The sequence below is a fragment of the Carettochelys insculpta genome, chromosome 2 (assembly GCF_033958435.1).
Source record: "Carettochelys insculpta isolate YL-2023 chromosome 2, ASM3395843v1, whole genome shotgun sequence".
In the NCBI taxonomy this organism is placed as follows: Eukaryota; Metazoa; Chordata; order Testudines; family Carettochelyidae; genus Carettochelys; species Carettochelys insculpta.
This window is the reverse complement of record NC_134138.1, coordinates 268,600,513-268,618,669: the sequence shown is the minus strand read 5'-3', so window position 1 is coordinate 268,618,669 and position 18,157 is coordinate 268,600,513. Positions and strand designations below refer to the sequence as shown.

General features: G+C 44.1%; 1 protein-coding gene across 1 annotated transcript; it reads left to right on the top strand.

Moving 5' to 3' along the window:
- The first annotated feature begins 790 nt into the window (after positions 1-790).
- On the top strand, positions 791-17,400 carry GORASP1 (golgi reassembly stacking protein 1). Its single transcript, XM_074985140.1, has 9 exons — positions 791-939; positions 5,157-5,237; positions 8,934-9,137; positions 11,374-11,460; positions 11,820-11,950; positions 12,762-12,909; positions 13,585-13,735; positions 14,122-14,277; positions 15,877-17,400. The coding sequence occupies exons 1-9, from the start codon at positions 877-879 to the stop codon at positions 16,137-16,139; spliced, it is 1,284 nt and encodes a 427-aa protein (XP_074841241.1). The 5' UTR covers positions 791-876; the 3' UTR covers positions 16,140-17,400.
- The last annotated feature ends 757 nt before the right edge of the window (positions 17,401-18,157 follow it).

Below are 18,157 nucleotides of genomic sequence, written 5' to 3'. Positions count from 1 at the left end.
ACACAAGCCGGGGGGTGACAGTGGAGCCTGGCGGGGGACGGCAACAGGGGTTGCCCACCCGGCACTCGCTGGGGCAGCAGCAGCTGGAGCGACCAGGCAGCCTGCTGGGCCCTTCCCCGCGCGTTCCCACCCCGGCGCGCTGGGTTTCACCGCAGTGGGGGAAGAGGAGGGAAGCCCCGCGCCAGGACGCTCCACTTCCCGCTGCAGAACGCAGCGGCCTAGGAGAGGGCTCGCGCCCAGGCGGGGGCGGGGGAGCCAACCCCTGCTCTACCCCATGCCCAGCTCCCATCGAGCTGCCCTGGGCAGGACCACAGGACGGGTGAAGCGGCCGTCCGTGCCCGCCCAGCGCAGGGCCTGGGGCAGCCGCTCCGAACCGCCCTATGGCCGGGACGGTTCTGCCCATAGGCCCCTACTGACCCCCCGCGTACCACTCTGCCCTCATCTGCTTCCCTCCGCGCAGCGCCCCGCCACCCCGCAGCGATCCCGACCCCCTGCACACCCCCCGCCTGGCGCGGTCCGTACCATGGGCTGGGGGTCGCGCTCTGCCATGGCGGCAGCTCGGGCTCGCCGCTGTGGGGTGGGGGCTCCGCGGTGCTCGCGCCAGTCTCCCAGAGCCTTCACACTCAACGGCTCCAACGGGCAACAGCCGCGTCCTGAGTTACCCGTAGCTCCGCCCCGTTGCTAAGTACGTCTCCAGTGACGTTTCAAGCTCTGAGCCTATCAGCGACCATTATTAGCCCATCCCTTCGCCAGGAGGGAGCAACCGCTCAGGGAGGTTCGGCGCTCGCTTGCTTAGGTCTGTGGTGCTGGCGGTGTCGGGGTGGTGGCCGCGGCGGCCCCTGAGCTTTGAGCGACCCTAGCTCTCGGTCTGCGGCGATGGGGCTGGGCTCGAGCTCTGAGATCCCCGACGGGGGCGCTGAGGGCTTCCATGTGCACGGGGTAAGGAGCGGGGGGCGCCCTGGGTCGTGGCAGCGCAGCCGGGATCTGGCCTCAGGAGTGCGCTGGTGTGGTAGCGAACCGGGATGTGGCCCCGGGGAGGAGGCGGGGTTTGGGAGCCGGGATCTGGCCCTGGAGAGGCGCTGGAGGCGGGGAGCCGGCATCCGATCCTTGTCGGGGGGGGGGGGGTGAGCCGGGATCTGGCCCTAGGGGGGCGCTAGTGTCGTGGCGAACGGGGACGTGGCCCCGGGGAGGCACTGGGCTGGTTTCACTCCAAAATGCTCTCGTGCATTAAACGTTGTCGGACTTCGCCTACGTGTCGCATATGTGCCATGCTCGGTTGTTCTGGTGTCTCTCTCCTTCCCTATCTACCACGGCACCTGTTCCCGTCTTCCTCGGAACGTGCTGCGACACAGAGAAAAGGAAGAACGTGGCAATCATTTAACTCAGCTCTATGGCATGAGCTGGACGCTTGCTAAAGGAGGGATTTGGCCTGATCTTCCTCGCTAATGCTCCTGGCAAACTTAAAACTTCTTAATTGTTTTGTGAAGCACCATGCACGTTTATTGCTATTTATACAGAGAGGAGTACAATTCTGCTCCTCCCCCATTATTTTTGCAACTTTAATTATAAAAGCCTGTTTTTCCTTCCCTGTAGTTATGGGTTGGAAAACAGACTTGGCCTGAAAACAGGAGTCACCCTGAAAACAAAGGAGAATGTTTATGTAAATTTTGATGAATTGCCTTCCAATGGTCCCTGAGTTATAGGTAATCTTAAAAACTATCTTGATAATAGTTTTGACTTTTGTCTAGTGATTTAATATCCTCTTCAGTCCTCTTGTCATTGTGTTCTGAATCTACCATCAAGTGCTATTGTTTGTAACATGGCAAAGATGCACCCTTGGACACAGGAAAATCTCTGCATAGACCATAAGATAATATATATGAGGAGATCAGTTTCTCCCAGCAGTCCTTAACTATTATTTTGTATGGCATCATGCCAACATAAATGCTGGTTTGAATATGTATCTTGGAACATAGATGTCAGGCAAAGATGCTGTTGCCTAATGTGCATAACACTGTACCTGTCTTTCAGCTATTGATATACGCCAACCTTACAGTGTAAGAGTGCACATATTGTTGCTACTTGTCTCTTTTCAGTTGCTGAGACATGTGGGCTACATCTACACGAGCCCCAAACTTCGAAATGGCCACGCAAATGGCCATTTCGAAGTTTACTAATGAAGCACTGAAATGCATATTCAGCGCTTCATTAGCATGCGGGCGGCTGCGGCACTTCGAAATTGCCGCCGCTTGCTGCCACGCGTCTCGTCCCGACAGGGCTCCTTTTCGAAAGGACCCCGCCTACTTCGAAGTCCCCTTATTCCCAGGACAGCGCAGCTGGGATCTGGCCCCAGGGGTGCGCTGGTGTGGTAGCGAACCGGGATCTGGCCCCAGGGAGGAGGTGGGGTTTGGGAGCCGGGATCTGGAATAAGGGGACTTCGAAGTAGGGGGGGTCCTTTCGAAAAGGAGCCCCCTCAGGACGAGACGCGGAGCGGCGAGGCGCGTCAATTTCGAAGTGCCGCAGCTGCCCGCATGCTAATGAAGCACTGAATATGCATTTCAGCGCTTCATTAGTAAACTTCGAAATGGCCATTTGCGTGGCCATTTCGAAGTTTGGGGCTCATGTAGACATGGCCGTGATCAGCGCAGTATCAAGAGGAATAGGGTACCATTTTAGCCAAGTGCATTAACTCTGTGTATCTTATCTGTTTTGCCTTTGTCTTCTGCTGTGTTTATGAAGTCTGGAGAGGCCTTAGCTTCTGAAGCGTATTCCTGAATGGAATAACAAAAATGTATATTTAATCAATTCCTCCTTGTATCAGGAATAATCTGATTTTTAAAATCCTAATCTCAAACATGATTATCATTTATTAATGAACATTGGTATTGTTCAATGGTAGAACACAGAGTACTTGGCTAGATGGAGCTTTGGTCTGATCCAGTGTGTTTTGGATGAGTTGTCTTTTTTAATGACATTTATGCCAGTAAAAGCCTGGTGTGACACTTTTATATCAGTACAGTTTATCAGTATTTTGTTATGTTGAACTAGAGTACGCTATAGTGGTACAGAATCATAGAATTCTAGGGCTGAAAGGGACTTTAGGAGGTCATCTAGTCCAGCCCCCTGCCTAAAGCAGGATCAACCCCAACTAAATCATCCCAGCCAGGACTTTGTGAAGTTGGGATTTAAAAACTAATGGGGATGGAGATTCCACCACCTCTCTAGGTAATGCATCCCAGTGCTTCACTATGCTCCTGGTGAAATAGTTTTTCCTAATATCCAACCTACACCTCTCCTGCTGTAACTTCAGACCAACAGCCTCTTGCAATCCTCTTTAGAGTCCCCCTTGAGGAAGTTGAAGGCTGCTATCACATCGCTCCTCACTCTTCTCTTTTGTAAACTAAATAAGCCCAGGCACCCCAGTCTCTCTTCAGAGGTCATGTGCTCCAGCCCCCATCACTGCATCTACTATGCAAAACTTTGTAAGTGTAGATTAGAGCTAAGTTTTATCTTAAGCAGCATGGTAGTGTTTATTTTAGGGAGGAAGTAGAGTTGTTATATTTCATTAGCCTTAAATGTAATGTTAATTAAGGAGAGTGACAGTTACTTTTGTTGCAGGGAAATTGTGACCTAACAGTCAACGGAGCATGTGACTTATATGTCTGTTCACTTGTAAACAATGTTGCTGTTGTAACTTTGGCATGAGACTGCATTTTCACTTTAAACTAATCATACATCTAAGTGAAAATATTTTTCCAGTCCTATGTACCTATATTCTATGTTTTGATGCGGTGTTTATTGTCAATTTGTGCTCTTTTGTATCTTTGTCTGACCTGCATTTTGATAAATATTCTAAGCCATTTTTTTAATGTTATAAATCTGTAGTTCATTATCTTCTTTGGGCCAGAACTTATGAGCACGGATGTGGTCCATGACCATCTCTTTATCTTTACATTTCTAATCTAACATGCTGTACATTCACCATTTTCATCTCTGAAGAAGTGGATCTGTCCCACGAAAGTCCATCACCTAATAAATTATTTTGTTAGGCTTTAAAATGCTACATGACTGCTTTTTTGTTTTATGCTGTAAATTGTGAGAGTTCTTGTTACCCATATAGAAAGTGAATGAGCATGACATGTTTTTCATATGTTGTTGACACACACAACCTGTTAATTGCAGGAAGAAGAAACCTACTGACCGTCAGCCTATTCTGTAAATTGTTCAGTGACCAAGCATGACTGATTCTCCTTTGCTGCACTTCTGTATACTGTGCTGATAGCCCTTAAAGGCCTGCTTTTGTATCTTCAGTGGCTGAAGGAGTGGTCCTTAGGTACCCTGCAACATGCTCATTCAAACAAACCCCCGTGGGGAGCTGTCTTGCCTTGCGTGGGTCTCTGCAGGGTACAGGGAGCCAGCTGCAGAATCAGGGCCTTGTTTGTAAGTTTTTTAGTCAGAATTTATGTTCTTCGTCTGGCATGTTGCCTGATTGAAAAGTACCATACACTGCAAACAATACTTAAGCACGTCAGTTCTGCAGTGTTTAACATGTCGTCATCCTCTGCATTGGGTGAGTGGAGGTATCAGTACTACATAAAGGTTATTTCATTCATAGATGTTAAGACCAAAAAAGAATCTTGATCATCTTGTTTGACCTGCTCAACACAGGTTAAAGAGCTGGATTCGTTTAGTAGTGTGCATACCATTGTAGTCGGCTCTTGTTAACAGCAAAGAGTAGTTAGTACCATGTACATTCAGGAATCATTATCCAGTGCTGGTAAAGTACCTCGTGTGTCTTCTCATTCCCTTGGTGTAAGGCACCTACCACTGAAGAATGCTGCCAGGACATACCTGTAGTTTGTGAGCTTCCAAAGCATTGCAGAAAATATATTTCAGTTTCACCTGCTGAGGTGTAATTGACACCTACTCTCTAGTAATTCTATTCCATAGATGGCCCAAATGGATTTTGTGGCCCAGGCAATTGAGGAATGGGAATTCAAAATTTAGGGAACGCTTCTAAGGTTTCTTAATAGGTGTCCCACACTTGCTCCAATCCTGAATGTACTTTATTCTCGAATCTCATATTTACAACACTCTCACTTGGTGATATGTACCGTAGATCTCTCTTATTGTAAATTAAAATGTGTACTTTGCAGGTTCAAGAAAACTCTCCAGCTCAGCAGGCTGGTTTGGAACCGTTCTTTGACTTCATCATCACAATAGGACACACCAGGCTAGTAAGTGGCTAAAGACAAGTCATTGTCAATGAAGTAATGTAACTGATGTATTTTGTGCCCTTGAAAGATGTTGGCTTACTTAATTCTGGGATATTGATGCTCTCTCTAGTCGAAATGGCAACCACACAAACTTCTCTGTACCTTCTTGCCAGTATGCCTGAACGCTGACCCAGCAGGATCAGCTGTGGGTGAAGTTGTTTGGTCTTTAGGCTGACATCCTCCGTCTCTATGCTGAGTGTTACAGGATGAAGGTGTGTTTGCTTTTTGTAATATGGACTTGTGCACTGGAAGGTAGTTTGAGTCCATCAAGCTAATTTCTTCTGAATTCAGCAGTCACTGCTTGACTAGCAAATCGGATTTAAAAATATAGCACCGGTGTGAACAGCTCATACAGCTTGAAATGGAGAGTGAAAATATTGTAAGAAATTTGCGATCACCTTGGACTTCCCACTTCCTGTCGTGCTACATATTTTATGGCTGCTTGAAACTTGACATCAGCAGTAGGGATAGAACCTAGACACTCATATTTCAGCCTCTGTTGCTTTTTCAAACAGAGTTATTTCCAGGTGCAGCATAGTGAGATGTGTGAAGTCTTCCTTGTCATAGGAAGTAAATGAACGTGATGCTGATGCTCAGGAATTTACCACCGGTCCTCCATTGAGCAATCCTCAGTAGACCAGAAGAGATACCAGTGAAAGTCTGTGGTTTTTTTGCTAGATTTGTAAACCGGAGAGGAATGGGGTGGTTTTGCCTAAATTATTTTGTCATGCTGGTGGTTTTTTTTTTTTTTTTTTATGGAAACCTCTGTTTTTCCTAAGCCTGTCAGAACTATATGACTAGGGTGACCATATCTTCCTGTACCAAATATGGGACAGGGAGATATGTGGGGGAGAGGCAGTTCCTCCCGGCTCTACCAAGCCCGGGGGAGCCGGGAAAGGGGTGGCAGACGCTGGCCTTCCCTGAGTTCTGAGGAAGTGGCAGCCACCCATGGTCCCTCTGCTTTCCCAAGGCTCGGGGAAGTGACCTAGTGCTCTCCAGCCAGCAGCTACACTTGCACAGCTGCTGGTGGCAGAGGTCAGCGGAGGGGGCCCAAATACAGGACAATTTGTCCCTTCTAAAAAATAAGTAGGGATGCCTTTTTGCCATCCAAATACAGGACTGTCTCACCAAATATGAGCCAGATGTTACCCTTAGTCAAGACCTGATCTTCCTCCTGTTGAAATCATGGGAGCCTTTCCTTTAACTTTAATGGGACTTTGATGAGGCTGTGAAATAGTTCTAAAACAGTGAAGAAAAATAACACCTCAGGAGAGCCCCCTACTCTTGTTTCCGTTCCCTATTTTATAGAACTCCATGAGGATCTTATTAGGTACCTACTAAGGCTTTGCAGTCCTGGATCTTTGGCATAGAATTGTGGTTGATTATAGTATAAGCCCCAGAAATCCCTTCATAATCTATCTCTGTAGAAAACGGTTTTTACCCATAACCCTGCATTGTAAACCTGAGCCCACATCAAAGTTAAAATAACATTTACATTTTTTCCCCAGCGACATTCTAGTTGTCCCACTGAAACCTGATTTCCCCATTTCCGTAGGCCTCTAGGGCCGTGTCTACATCAGCCCCAAACTTCGAAATGGCCATGCAAATGTCCATTTCGAAGTTTACTAATGAAGCGCTGAAATACATATTCAGCGCCTCATTAGCATGCGGGCAGCCGCGGCACTTCGAAATTGACGTGGCTCGCTGCTGCGCGGCTCGTCCAGATGGGGCTCCTTTTCGAAAGGACCCCGCCTATTTCGAAGTCCCCTTATTCCCATCTGCTCATTGGAATAAAGGAACTTCGAAGTAGGCGGGGTCCTTTTGAAAATGAGTCCTGTCTGGATGAGCCGCACGGCGGCGAGCTGCGTCAATTTCAAAGTGCCGCGGCCGCCCGCATGCTAATGAGGCGCTGAATATGTATTTCAGCGCTTCATTAGTAAACTTCGAAATGGCCATTTGCATAGCCATTTCGAAGTTTGGGACTAGTGTAGACATAGCCTAGATTCCCTAAAGTTCTGGTAGAGTGTCCTCTGGCATTTCCTGCTGCTGTTTTTCTAGCATAAGATGAAAGTCCCGGAGGGTTTTTTGGTTGTCAGAACTTGACACTTATTTAAACCAATGTAAACACCTGGTCTGGGTCTACACTTGCCCCCAGCTTTGAAAGGGGCATGTTAGTCAGGGTGATGGGAGATTACTAATGAAGTGCTGCGGTGAATATGCAGCACTTCATTAGGCTAATTCTCCTCCACGGCAGCTTCGAAGTGTCAAAGTTTGAAGGGCTGGCATGTGTGTAGCCGTGGGCACTTCGAAGTGCCCACGGCTACACACATGCCAGCCCTTCAAAGTTTGACACTTCGAAGCTGCTGTGGAGGAGAATCGGCCTAATGAAGTGCTGCATATTCACCACAGCACTTCATTAGTAATCTCCCATCACCCTGATGATCACGCCTCCTTCAAAGTTTGGAGGTAAGCGTAGACAAGCCATTGGTTAGATATGAACATGAAGATGAATCATTAACAAGTGGGAAGCGGCCACATGGCCAGCCTCATGCAGGGAATGTAATTCCCATTTGAATGCCTGAGAAAAGAGGAGACTTTCAAAGCTGTTGTGGGGCAAATTGTATTTTTAAAATCAGTTTTACCATTAAAATCAACAAATACGTTTAAGTGAAAAGTCCCTCAAAGTTTTGAAGACCTTTTGCTTTCTCATTTTTCAGACACAAGCTGAATTATTTTTAGATGTCTTGCTTACATCAAACTGGATCTCTTGCTGGAAACAGTCAGTACAACGGCTGCTTCCAGTGAAGGGCCAGGTGCAGCATTAACTATGTGGAAACAGTGAAATACTGGTAGAGATTTCTAAAAGATGTTCTTAAAATTCCAGTCTGTTCTTCTATAGGTTAACTTAGCTGAATGTTTAATTGATTACTACTAATTTTATTTTAAGCATTCTACTTCCAGAATCCTTACATTAGTAAATAAGGAAAGGAATCAGGGCCACTATATAAAGTAGAGGTTGAACCTCTCATGTCCGGCACCCTCAAGATCTGACAGGTACTGGAAGAGAGAATTTGATGAATCACAGGAGGTCAATACTTACTAGCACATTACCAACACTTTCACTGCTTCCTGGGCTCTCAGAAAATATTTAGGGGTGAATTGCAATGAAATAACCACAAGGAATGCTGAGAGCCAGGACTGGTGGCTGGAAACAAACTTTATGGGACCATGGGAAGCTTGACCCCACCCATGATAAGTGGTTGTCCAGCTAACTAAAATCATGCTGGATTATGGATGTTGCCAGATGAGAGTTTCAGATTAGAGAGGTTCAATTTGTATTGCTATTTATTGTAATGTATACATAGTGCAGAACAAGTATAATTGCCGGTCATTGTTGCAACAGCATAACAGAGAAAGGAGGTGGTAGGAGTGACACTGATGGAAGTGAGTAGTGGATGATCATACCTAAGATTAGAATTGGTTGTATTTGATCATGCATCCAAAGGAAGTAGCGCTGGTGGGGTTGTTAAGCAGGACAGAAGTTAAGTCCCTTCCTCAGTTGGGTCTAGGTATTTAAATTCTGCCTCTTCTTTCATGTTTTTGCATCCCTGATCTAGCTAGCCCTGGTCAGACATAAGTCTTTCCTGTGTTTCACAGAACAAAGAAAACTCCATGTTGAAAGATCTGTTGAAGGCAAATGCTGAGAAGGCAGTGAAGCTGGAGGTGTACAACATCAAAACAATGAAAGTGCGTGAGGTGGAAGTGATCCCTAGCAACATGTGGGGAGGGCAAGGACTTCTTGGAGCCAGTGTGAGGTTCTGCAGTTTCCAAGGAGCTAACGAACACGTGTGGCATGTTCTGGTGAGCAGGAGAAACATCTACATTTTTGTGCTCTGTGCTTTAGCTTAGTAAAAATGCTTACTAACTCATTCTCTCATTTGTTCTTTGAGAACTGTTCGTGTCTGTTCTACTTCAAGTGGGTGTATGCCCAGGGCAACAGTGTAGGCCAGCCCAGGTGCACAGGGTTCTCACCTCAGGAAACCTCTTTCCTGACTTGATACTCCCATGTGACTCCCTCTCCATCCCCCTTCTTCTTGGGAGTCATCAAAACAGTAGGGTTTTATCCTTTTATGGAGTAACAGAGAAATAGCCTTGTTAGTCTATATTCTATCAAAACAAAAAGGCAGTCCAGTAGCACTTTTAAGGAGATAGCTGTCTGATTAAGACCAGCTAACCTCCTGTTCTATTGAATTCCTTTTTCCTTAAAGAGGCCATGCCACAGAATGCAGATAGGATCAAGAACTGACCAACAGCTCCCTAAAGGAGACGTACTATAACAAGGCTACCAGTTCTCACAAGTTAAATGTGCCAAAGCTTAAGGAACCTTTTGCCTTAAAGCATTTTCTGAGACGCTGACACAGTCATTTTCCCTTCTCACAGAGTTATTATCAGTGGAGTAGGATTTCGTGAAGGCAAATCTCTGACATTTATTTAATGCGATGCTTGTCCTGATAAATGTTAGGAGCGTCTACCAGAGTATTCTCTGGATGGGAATGTGAGTGATGCTATCAGCCTGAAAAATGCAGTAAAATATGATTGTGCCCATAGGACTGTGGTTAGGATTGCGAAGCCTTGAGATGATGGTGATGCCACTTTGTGGCTTAGTGTTCCCTCTGATGTTGCATCCTACATTTGTTGTGAATATGGATAACTGGAAGATGCCTTACGCAAAATACATCTTGTAACAATTCATTAGAAAATTTATAGCCTGTTGACTGTGTATATTCTATTTGTGTGTTTCTATCACTCCTGTATGTGAAGTTAGAAATATGAAGTAAAACTATGTTTACCAAACTAGATGTGCTAAATGGAGGGCCATTATTAGCACTCAAGGAACTTAATGACCCGGTACATCACCACTAGTTTCTTTAGCTTGGTTGACCTTCATTAATGGGCTCAGTTTCCCATTGAGCTCCCTTAGTAGAGACAGCGTGGAAGCCTGAATTAAGGTGCATCAGCTTTAACTACATAATTCACCTAGCTGTATCATGTACCTTAATTTGATCGCCCCATGTAATGTAGATCTGCCCTAAGCCAGATTTGTCTGGGGTTCTGGTGGAAGGGGCTGTGCACCTGGGCTCTGTGTCAAGTCCCTTTGAACCTTCCTGGAGCTGAGCTGGTCTCAGTGTCTGTATTACTCTGCGGCAAGTGACACCAACTATCTGCCATTGCTTGAGGAGACCAGAGGGTCTGGCTGAGCAGGATAATGTGGTGGAACACCCCACAGGGCAAGGAGGTGGGCTCAGTGGTATTTCAGCACCTGAAGTGACAGTCTCAAGGGGATCTCTGTGACTGGACCTGTCACAGTCTTGATACAGGGAGCCTTAAAACATAGTTTTCCATTTACTTTTGTATGCCAAAGCACCAACACCACTGAAGTCGACTAAGAGAAGAGCAGGAACTATTTTAAGGATTTGCCTCACTAAATACAGATTTTCAAGAACCAGCAAGAGGGATTTCTGTTAAGGTAGGGAGCATGGATGTGGGCAGTTATTAGTGTCTTAGCCCAAGACCTTTCTGGATGATGAACATTTTTTTTTTCTTGTTTGTCACTTTACTGATATCTGATTTGTTACTGGCAAACTAAATGCATTCCTGTTGGATTGGTCTCGTTAGCTTGGATGACCTTCATCAAAATCACATGCAGATGGAAGGGCACAGAAAAGGTTTACTTCTAAAGTAAATGCCAATACTGACTTAGGAAGGAAGCCAAACGAGTCTAGAAAGGGTCTCCTGCAATGGTTGGTTTCATCCCGTAATCTTTGACTTCTCTTGTTAAAATGTCTCAGGGCTAGAGTTTGCACTTGGATTAAAACAAGGAGAAGGGGTTGTGAACTGGTGAAATGCAAGTTAGGTCTTCGTTAACCTTGAATACAAAAAAACTGTACTTGGAAGCAGCATGCTGAGACATTTTTCTAATCTAACCATAAACAATTTTGCTTTGCATTTTTTCCTGAGTTATATTTTTTTTACACTCCTAATTGCTGGAGAGTTTATGCAGCTGTGAATTTGTGTGACCTGTCTCATTCCTTTACAGGATGTAGAACCTGCCTCTCCTGCAGCTCTAGCTGGTCTGCAGCCATACACAGATTACATTGTTGGATCAGATCAGATACTTCAGGAGGTAGATCATATTTTTCCTTTCTTTGACTCAAACTATGGCAGTTCTTTGCATGTATGTTGTGTAGTGAAAATTGCAACTGCTATTATTGGTTATACATCTTTGAGATTTACATAGCTCTCGGAGGAGACGATGATAACCACTTCTATATGACCAACTTAGTCATTACCTATGTATACCAGACAATGAAGTTATCTGCCTTTCAAGGTCAAATGTCACCAGCAACTTAGTCTTCTTGTGTAATCCTTTGGCGTAGCAAGTGTGATCTTTCCTTTCACTGACAACAGTTTCTGTCTGTAAAGTGGGAGCTTGGGTTGAAATAACCTGTTGTAATATCTAACACACTATCTTTTTTTGACCAGTCAGAGGATTTCTTCTCACTGATTGAATGCCATGAGGGGAAGCCATTGAAGTTGATGGTATATAACACAGAAACAGATTCCTGCCGAGAGGTATTCGTAACTCCCAATGGAGCCTGGGGTGGAGAAGGAAGGTATCTATTAGTGATTAGACATTGCCTGATTATAAGGTCTAATTTGTACATAAATTTCTCTGTAAAATAACATCACTTGTTACTATAACTTTCCACTTTTCAATTGAGTCTTATTTTCTTCAAATTTCTCTGAGACCTTAAATACTAGAGAGTAACTGTGGAGTGTGAATTTGGTGTAAGAAGGTAGATCTAATCCTGTTGCTGTTGAAGCCAGTGATTAAATTTCCATTGCTTTCAACAATAGCAGAAGTGGTCCTTTCTGCCCTGCATTGAGGTCTCATTTGGAATTAATTTAAGGTTTTTACAGATCTCAGCTCCTGAATTTTCTAAGTGTGGTGGCAATGAAGATCCTGAGGTTTTTGAGTCACACAAGGCTGAAGCTGAACTGTATCCTGGCATTCAGTATAAGTACTTGGTTTGGGGGGTATAAAAACTCCACATCCCTCAATGATGTCATCATACCAACCTTAATGACTCATGTAGGCTGTGCTCTGTCATTGGAAGAGCATCTCCTGTTGACAGAACTGTTGCCTCTTGTGGAGGTGGAGTTAGGCCGACAAGAAAATTCTCTGCCGCTTGCTTAAAATATATTCACCAGATGCACTGTAGCAGTATAGCAGTGCCAATGTAAATTTGTAGTGTAGATCTGGCTTTAGTCACTATTACAATTCCTGCAATGCCATGTTTCTTCCCATAAGTTAAGAAATCTAAATCTTTGCCAGGCCTCATTTAAAAATCCCTAACTTAAAAGACAAAATTGTTTATAGTATATCAAGTTTCTTTTCTTTCTTAACCTGCTCTTTTCATGCAGTTTAGGATGTGGTATTGGATATGGCTATTTGCACAGAATTCCAGCACAGCCTGTTATACCAAAGAAGAAGGAAGAAGAAATCAAACCACCTTCACCTTTCCCAATGAAAGATAGCTCTTCTGTGCCATCTACAAATGGCTACATAGAGGTACATAAGAAATTTGTTCATACCTGTATGCTATTTCTGGGTTTTTATGACTAACAGGTTAGTTTCCATGAGAGATGGCCTTGAGTAAAAGTGGGCTTGGTGAAGGTCAAGACAATTAGATTTGATCCTTCTAGAATGGGATATAAGACAAAAGAGGAAATTCCATTGCACTGGACCTTTTACCACTGAAGACTACAGGCTGAGAATTTCTTGCATTCAGGGTACTATGACTGCTTCTTCATGTTTCTTCTGCTGTTGGTAAAGAGGTTGTAACCTTTCTTTGTATGTATGAGCATCACCAATTATATGAGGTTAATGTATTGCTCATAAACCTACCCTTGAATACTATTTTGTCAGATGCGTCAGCCCACTTAATTAGAAATGCGTCTTGTGTGGTACGTGTTACCTCTCTCCTCCAGAGAATACACTGGCTTCACATTAGTTTCTAACACAATCCAAGGTGCTGATCATGATTTTGTTGAATGCTCTTTATGGTTTTGGGTATGTTGGAAGCTCTCTCTTTTCTTTTCACACTCAGCAATTAGACCATCTGGGATGTTCAGCCTGATAACCTTTGATTTTAATTTTTGTAACTGGTGGGGCAGAGCATTCAGAGACAAGATTTTTGTCAGATTGACCAGAGATCGTATGAACACAATACTTCTGTTGTTTTAGGCTTCGTTGTTGACACCCAATTCTCAAAGTGACAGCTTTCAAGAGATTATGAACTTGGACGAATCCACAGATCAAGAAATGAATATATATTCAATGGAAAATGCACTTCTCCCTCCTCCTCCTCCTCCTGTCCAGAGAGTTATGGATCCAGGTAAGCACTTCAGTATACCTCTTCAGACTGTACTGTTATATTTATGAGTGCAATTCAATCCTCACCTCCCCTGGCCTCCAGTCCACCATTTTTAAAATTTAAACATAGATTGAGGATGGCCCTTGATGTTCTCCTTTGAAATCTGGCAGAATTTTAACTCTCTGTTGTTTGATTATGGGTCTGATCCAAAGTCCACTGAAATGAAAGGGAGTTTCTATGTTGACTTTTTGGTTGCTTTCCAAGCAAGCTGTATATCAAAATGGTGCCTTTTTTCTTAGTCCTCTAGTAGATTTAATGCATGCAATTATGTAGAAGGTGGGGTCGTGGCAGGGCAATAGTTTCATACTATGTTTAAAAGAATACTGTGCCTTTGATTCCTTCTTCAGGTTTTTTAGATGCATGTGGTGTTCCATCTCCTGAAATGGCTGACTTAGCGAAAATGCCTAATTTATCTTCTGCTACCCCATTTAACATGTCAGCTACAGCCTCTTTGTCAGTGACTGAAAGTTTAATGCTTAACAGTGGAACTACTACTTACTCTGGTAAGTTTGTTTATAATTGTTAGCCTTTTGGATAATATATGCATAACCACAAAGGAAGCTGTGAGGTTCATGACTGGACTACAGAGTCATGCTTTGTGGGAACATGTTATATGAGGGAAGACTGAAAGAGCTGGAGTTGTTCAGTTTAGAAAAGAGAAGACTTAGAAGGGGACCTGATAGCGGTTTTCAAGTACCTCAAAGAGTTTTACAAAGAGGAGGGAGAAAAATTGTTCTCCTTGGCCTCTGAGGATAGGACAAGGAGCAATGGGTTTAAACTGCAGTAAGGGAGATTTAGATCATAGAATCCTAGGTCTGGAAGGGATCTAGTCCAGCCCCCTGCTTCAATCAGGATCAACCCCCACTAAGTCATCCCAGCCATGATCTTGTCAAGCCAGGACTTAAAAACCTCTAGGTGTGGAGAATCCACCACCTCTCTAGATTAAACATTAGGAAAAACTTCTTAACTGTCAGGCTGGTTGAAGACTGGAATAAGTTACCTAGGGAGGTCATGGAATCTCCATTGCAGGAGATATTTAAGAGCAGGTTACATAAACAGTTATTGGGGATAACCTAGATGGTGTTTTTGGTCCTGCCAAGAGGGCAGGGAACTGGACTCAATGACTTCTTGAGGTCCCTTCCAGTTCCAGTGTTCTATGATAAATTATTCTTAGGGAAAGCTTCTTCTAGTTTAAAAATCATACACGAGGAAAAGCTAAAATGAGAGGGAGGTAGAATTAAAATTTAAAGTTTAAAGAAAATGGTAGTCAGTAATGAATGGGTTATCTAAAGCCAGTGGATTTTGAATTTGACAAGGCCACTGTCGTCATGTTTTTTAAAAAAACATCAGGAATATGGGTTGTTTTTTGAGACCTATACTTTAAGTCTAATAAACATGAGAATCCCCTTCAGGTGCCTAGGTCCTTCTGATGCAAGAATTAACAGAAAGGTCTTGTAAATCTTTGCTGCAAGGAAATTTTCAAACCACATAGCCCAGCTTTCACAGACATGGAAAACTGATGGCTTAACAAGTCTATCTATTTATGACAGGAAATGAAACTAAACACATTCAGTAGTGTTTCACTTTTTATTTTAAAGGAAAATATCTTGGTAGGGAGACACTTTATTGGTTAGGGAGGTGGTGGAGAGGGGAGAATTCCAAGAATAAAGGAATGACGGTTGCAGACAACATTGGGCCTTTTATCATGAGGCTGAAATGTCAAAAAAGTAAACTAGAATGTTTTATAATCCTAAAATATTGACACATGCCTTCTGAGGGTCTAAGTTTCAAAAGTACAGAGCATACACCGCTCACTTGTCCTTGATGGGAGTTTGTGGGTGCTCAGAATCTGAAAGTGGAAGGCTGTGCATTTCTGAAGATAAAGGGTAAAGCTACAGCAGAATAGTTAAATAATCTTTATGTATGACCTTAATGCCAGGGGGTTCTAGTCATGGACCAGGAGCCAACTGTATTGCTGTGTATTAGAATAGTCTATCTGCTACATCGCATCCAAGCTTAAACTATACAGCCACAGAACTAGGCTCTGGTAGGTGTCTGACAAGTTTTGGTTTGTTATTTATCTCAAACTCTTATTTCTTTAGAGCACGCCATGGCTTCAGTCCCTGCAGATCTAATTACATATGCTGAGGGCTCAGTTAAACAGCCAGAGTTGGACCATTTAATGCCTTCACTGTCCTCTTTACCATCCTTTGCTCCTCCTAATGATATTTCTTCAAAGGCAACGTTGAGAACAGATCCTGATGCTCAAGAAACTGCACAACTTGAAGGCTCACCACCCACTTACCCATTGAGACTGGACAGCGATGAAATGATACATGAACTGAAAGAAGCTATGAAAGACTGACACTAGAAAGACTGACACTTCCTTATGTCTGCGGGCTGCCATGTGCTGTCATGCTACACCTCGAATGTTGACTTCTTGATCTCCAAAGATAATTGCATCTATCCTATTTTATTACCATAGGCAATGCTGTAAGAGTATACAGGTCCTGTACATAGTATTTGCTGTCTTATCTCTTCTTGGCATTGTTTGCTAGATGGAATTTTATGTAAATGTTACTCAGACTCAGATTCGTCTATTGATCATGCATCTATATGTCTTTTCAAAAGCATCAATTTTTAAAAATTGAATCATTTTTGTAGATTGGGAAAAAAACTCACTAATTTTTCCTCTGTTAATTAGCATTATAAGGACTGTTGAAGTTGTTCATCCAAATATATAGTGTAACTCTTCACATAAAGAATAGGCTACATTTTAATGGCTATTTCCCTGATCTCTTTTATAGCATTTAAGGAAAATGCTGGCCATAATTTTGACTTCCCAGAAAACAATTTTTTACTTCTTGACCTAATTTTTGAATACATAACTTTTTAGATCATACTCTTCCAAAGAAACTTTGTTTTATCCAAACTTCTTCATTTACATGAAAATTAGGTAGGCTGTATTTTACTTGTTTTAAAGCCAACTAAGTGTTCCACAGCCTTTCATTTAGGGACTAAATTTACTGTTTGCCATTGAGTTATTTTTGCAGGAAATGAGGGAAATAGTGTACATTGGAAAGTGCATCATATACTGGGAGATATAGAACTGCAAGTGGCTACATTGGCATTCAGTAGATTGTTCAATAGGTTGGATTATGGTAGTTTTGCAAGGAACGTTTTTAAATGAAAAAGTTGTAAGGGAACTGTTTTGATGCAGTTAACTTTTAACTAAATATATTTCTGTTTGATGAATCGTGGACTGTGGTTTTATGATAAAGCACATTGGTTCTGGGATAACTAAAATTTTAAGTGGATATGAGTTAAAGGTGATGTGCTGACAGTGACTAGGCTCGGTACTTGTTTTTATTGATCTACTGTGTATTTTCCCATTTCTTAACTATTTTTGATATGTCTGTAGGTTTACAACACTGGAATAGAACATGCTGTGCAATAATTGGTACTGATTTTATAGATTGTCTTTTGTTTTGTTTTCAGACACTGAAGGTGGGATATAAGAATGCGTTCGGGGGTGGGAGGGCTGACAGCAAGTGGTGGAGGAGTGAGAGCAGGAGGTTGGGAGAGCCCAGGGCTAAGGACGCAGGGTGTGCAAAGACGGAATGGGTTGCAGAATCGGGGCAGGGGTTTTGGGCGGGGGGGCTTAGGGCAGGTGTGGGGATGCTGGACTGAGGGCAGAGGGGTTGAGGGGTCAGGGCTGAGGGTTTGGTGGAGGTGGGGGCAGGATCTGGGGATGCAGACACCACAGCAGTAATTGTGATATGTGTAGGCTGAGCAGGGGTTGCAGGGGATCCAGGAGTGGTGGGGGTTGAGGATACAGGTTTTGGTGTGGGGGTGCAGATGTCACCGTAGGGATTTTGGGGTATGGGGACTCAGCAGAGGTGGAGAGTGGTAGAATGAGGGCAGGGGGCTGAGGGTTTGGTGTTTGTGGGGGAGTGAGGGCAGGTGTTTGGGTGTGGGGTCGGAGGAGGGAATGGAGGGGCTAGGATGGCTCTGTGGCGGGGTTGGAATGTGCTGGACTGAGGGCAGTGGATATGGGCACAAGGGAGAGGATTTAGTGTCTGTGTGTGGGGAAGGGAAGTCAGGGCTGGGTTTAGAGTGAAGAGTGGATGAGTCAGGGCAGGGGGTGATGGATGCAGATCCAGGGGTGCTTATGGCAGAGAGCTGGGAGGTGCTGGTGGGTTTATCAAGGCTGGTCATGGCAACTGAGGTGGAACTGGCCTGTTTGGCAGACAGAGCTGCCCTCCCCTGCCCAGCACTGGCATCTCCTTGAGGGGGTCTGGGCCTGCTTCCTGCCTGTGGCACATCCTCGAGGATCAGGCAGGGGGTGTCCTGGCTATGGTTCCTGGCATCTCCTCAGGGGAC

What these genes read in the sequence shown, in the direction of transcription:
- GORASP1 (XM_074985140.1), top strand. Translation starts at nt 877, where the DNA reads ATGGGGCTGGGCTCGAGCTCTGAGATCCCCGACGGGGGCGCTGAGGGC. An exon ending in CTACAAATGGCTACATAGAG is followed by an intron (nt 12,910 to 13,584) that starts GTACATAAGAAA and finishes CTGTTGTTTTAG; the next exon opens with GCTTCGTTGTTGACACCCAA. An exon ending in CCAGAGAGTTATGGATCCAG is followed by an intron (nt 13,736 to 14,121) that starts GTAAGCACTTCA and finishes TTCCTTCTTCAG; the next exon opens with GTTTTTTAGATGCATGTGGT.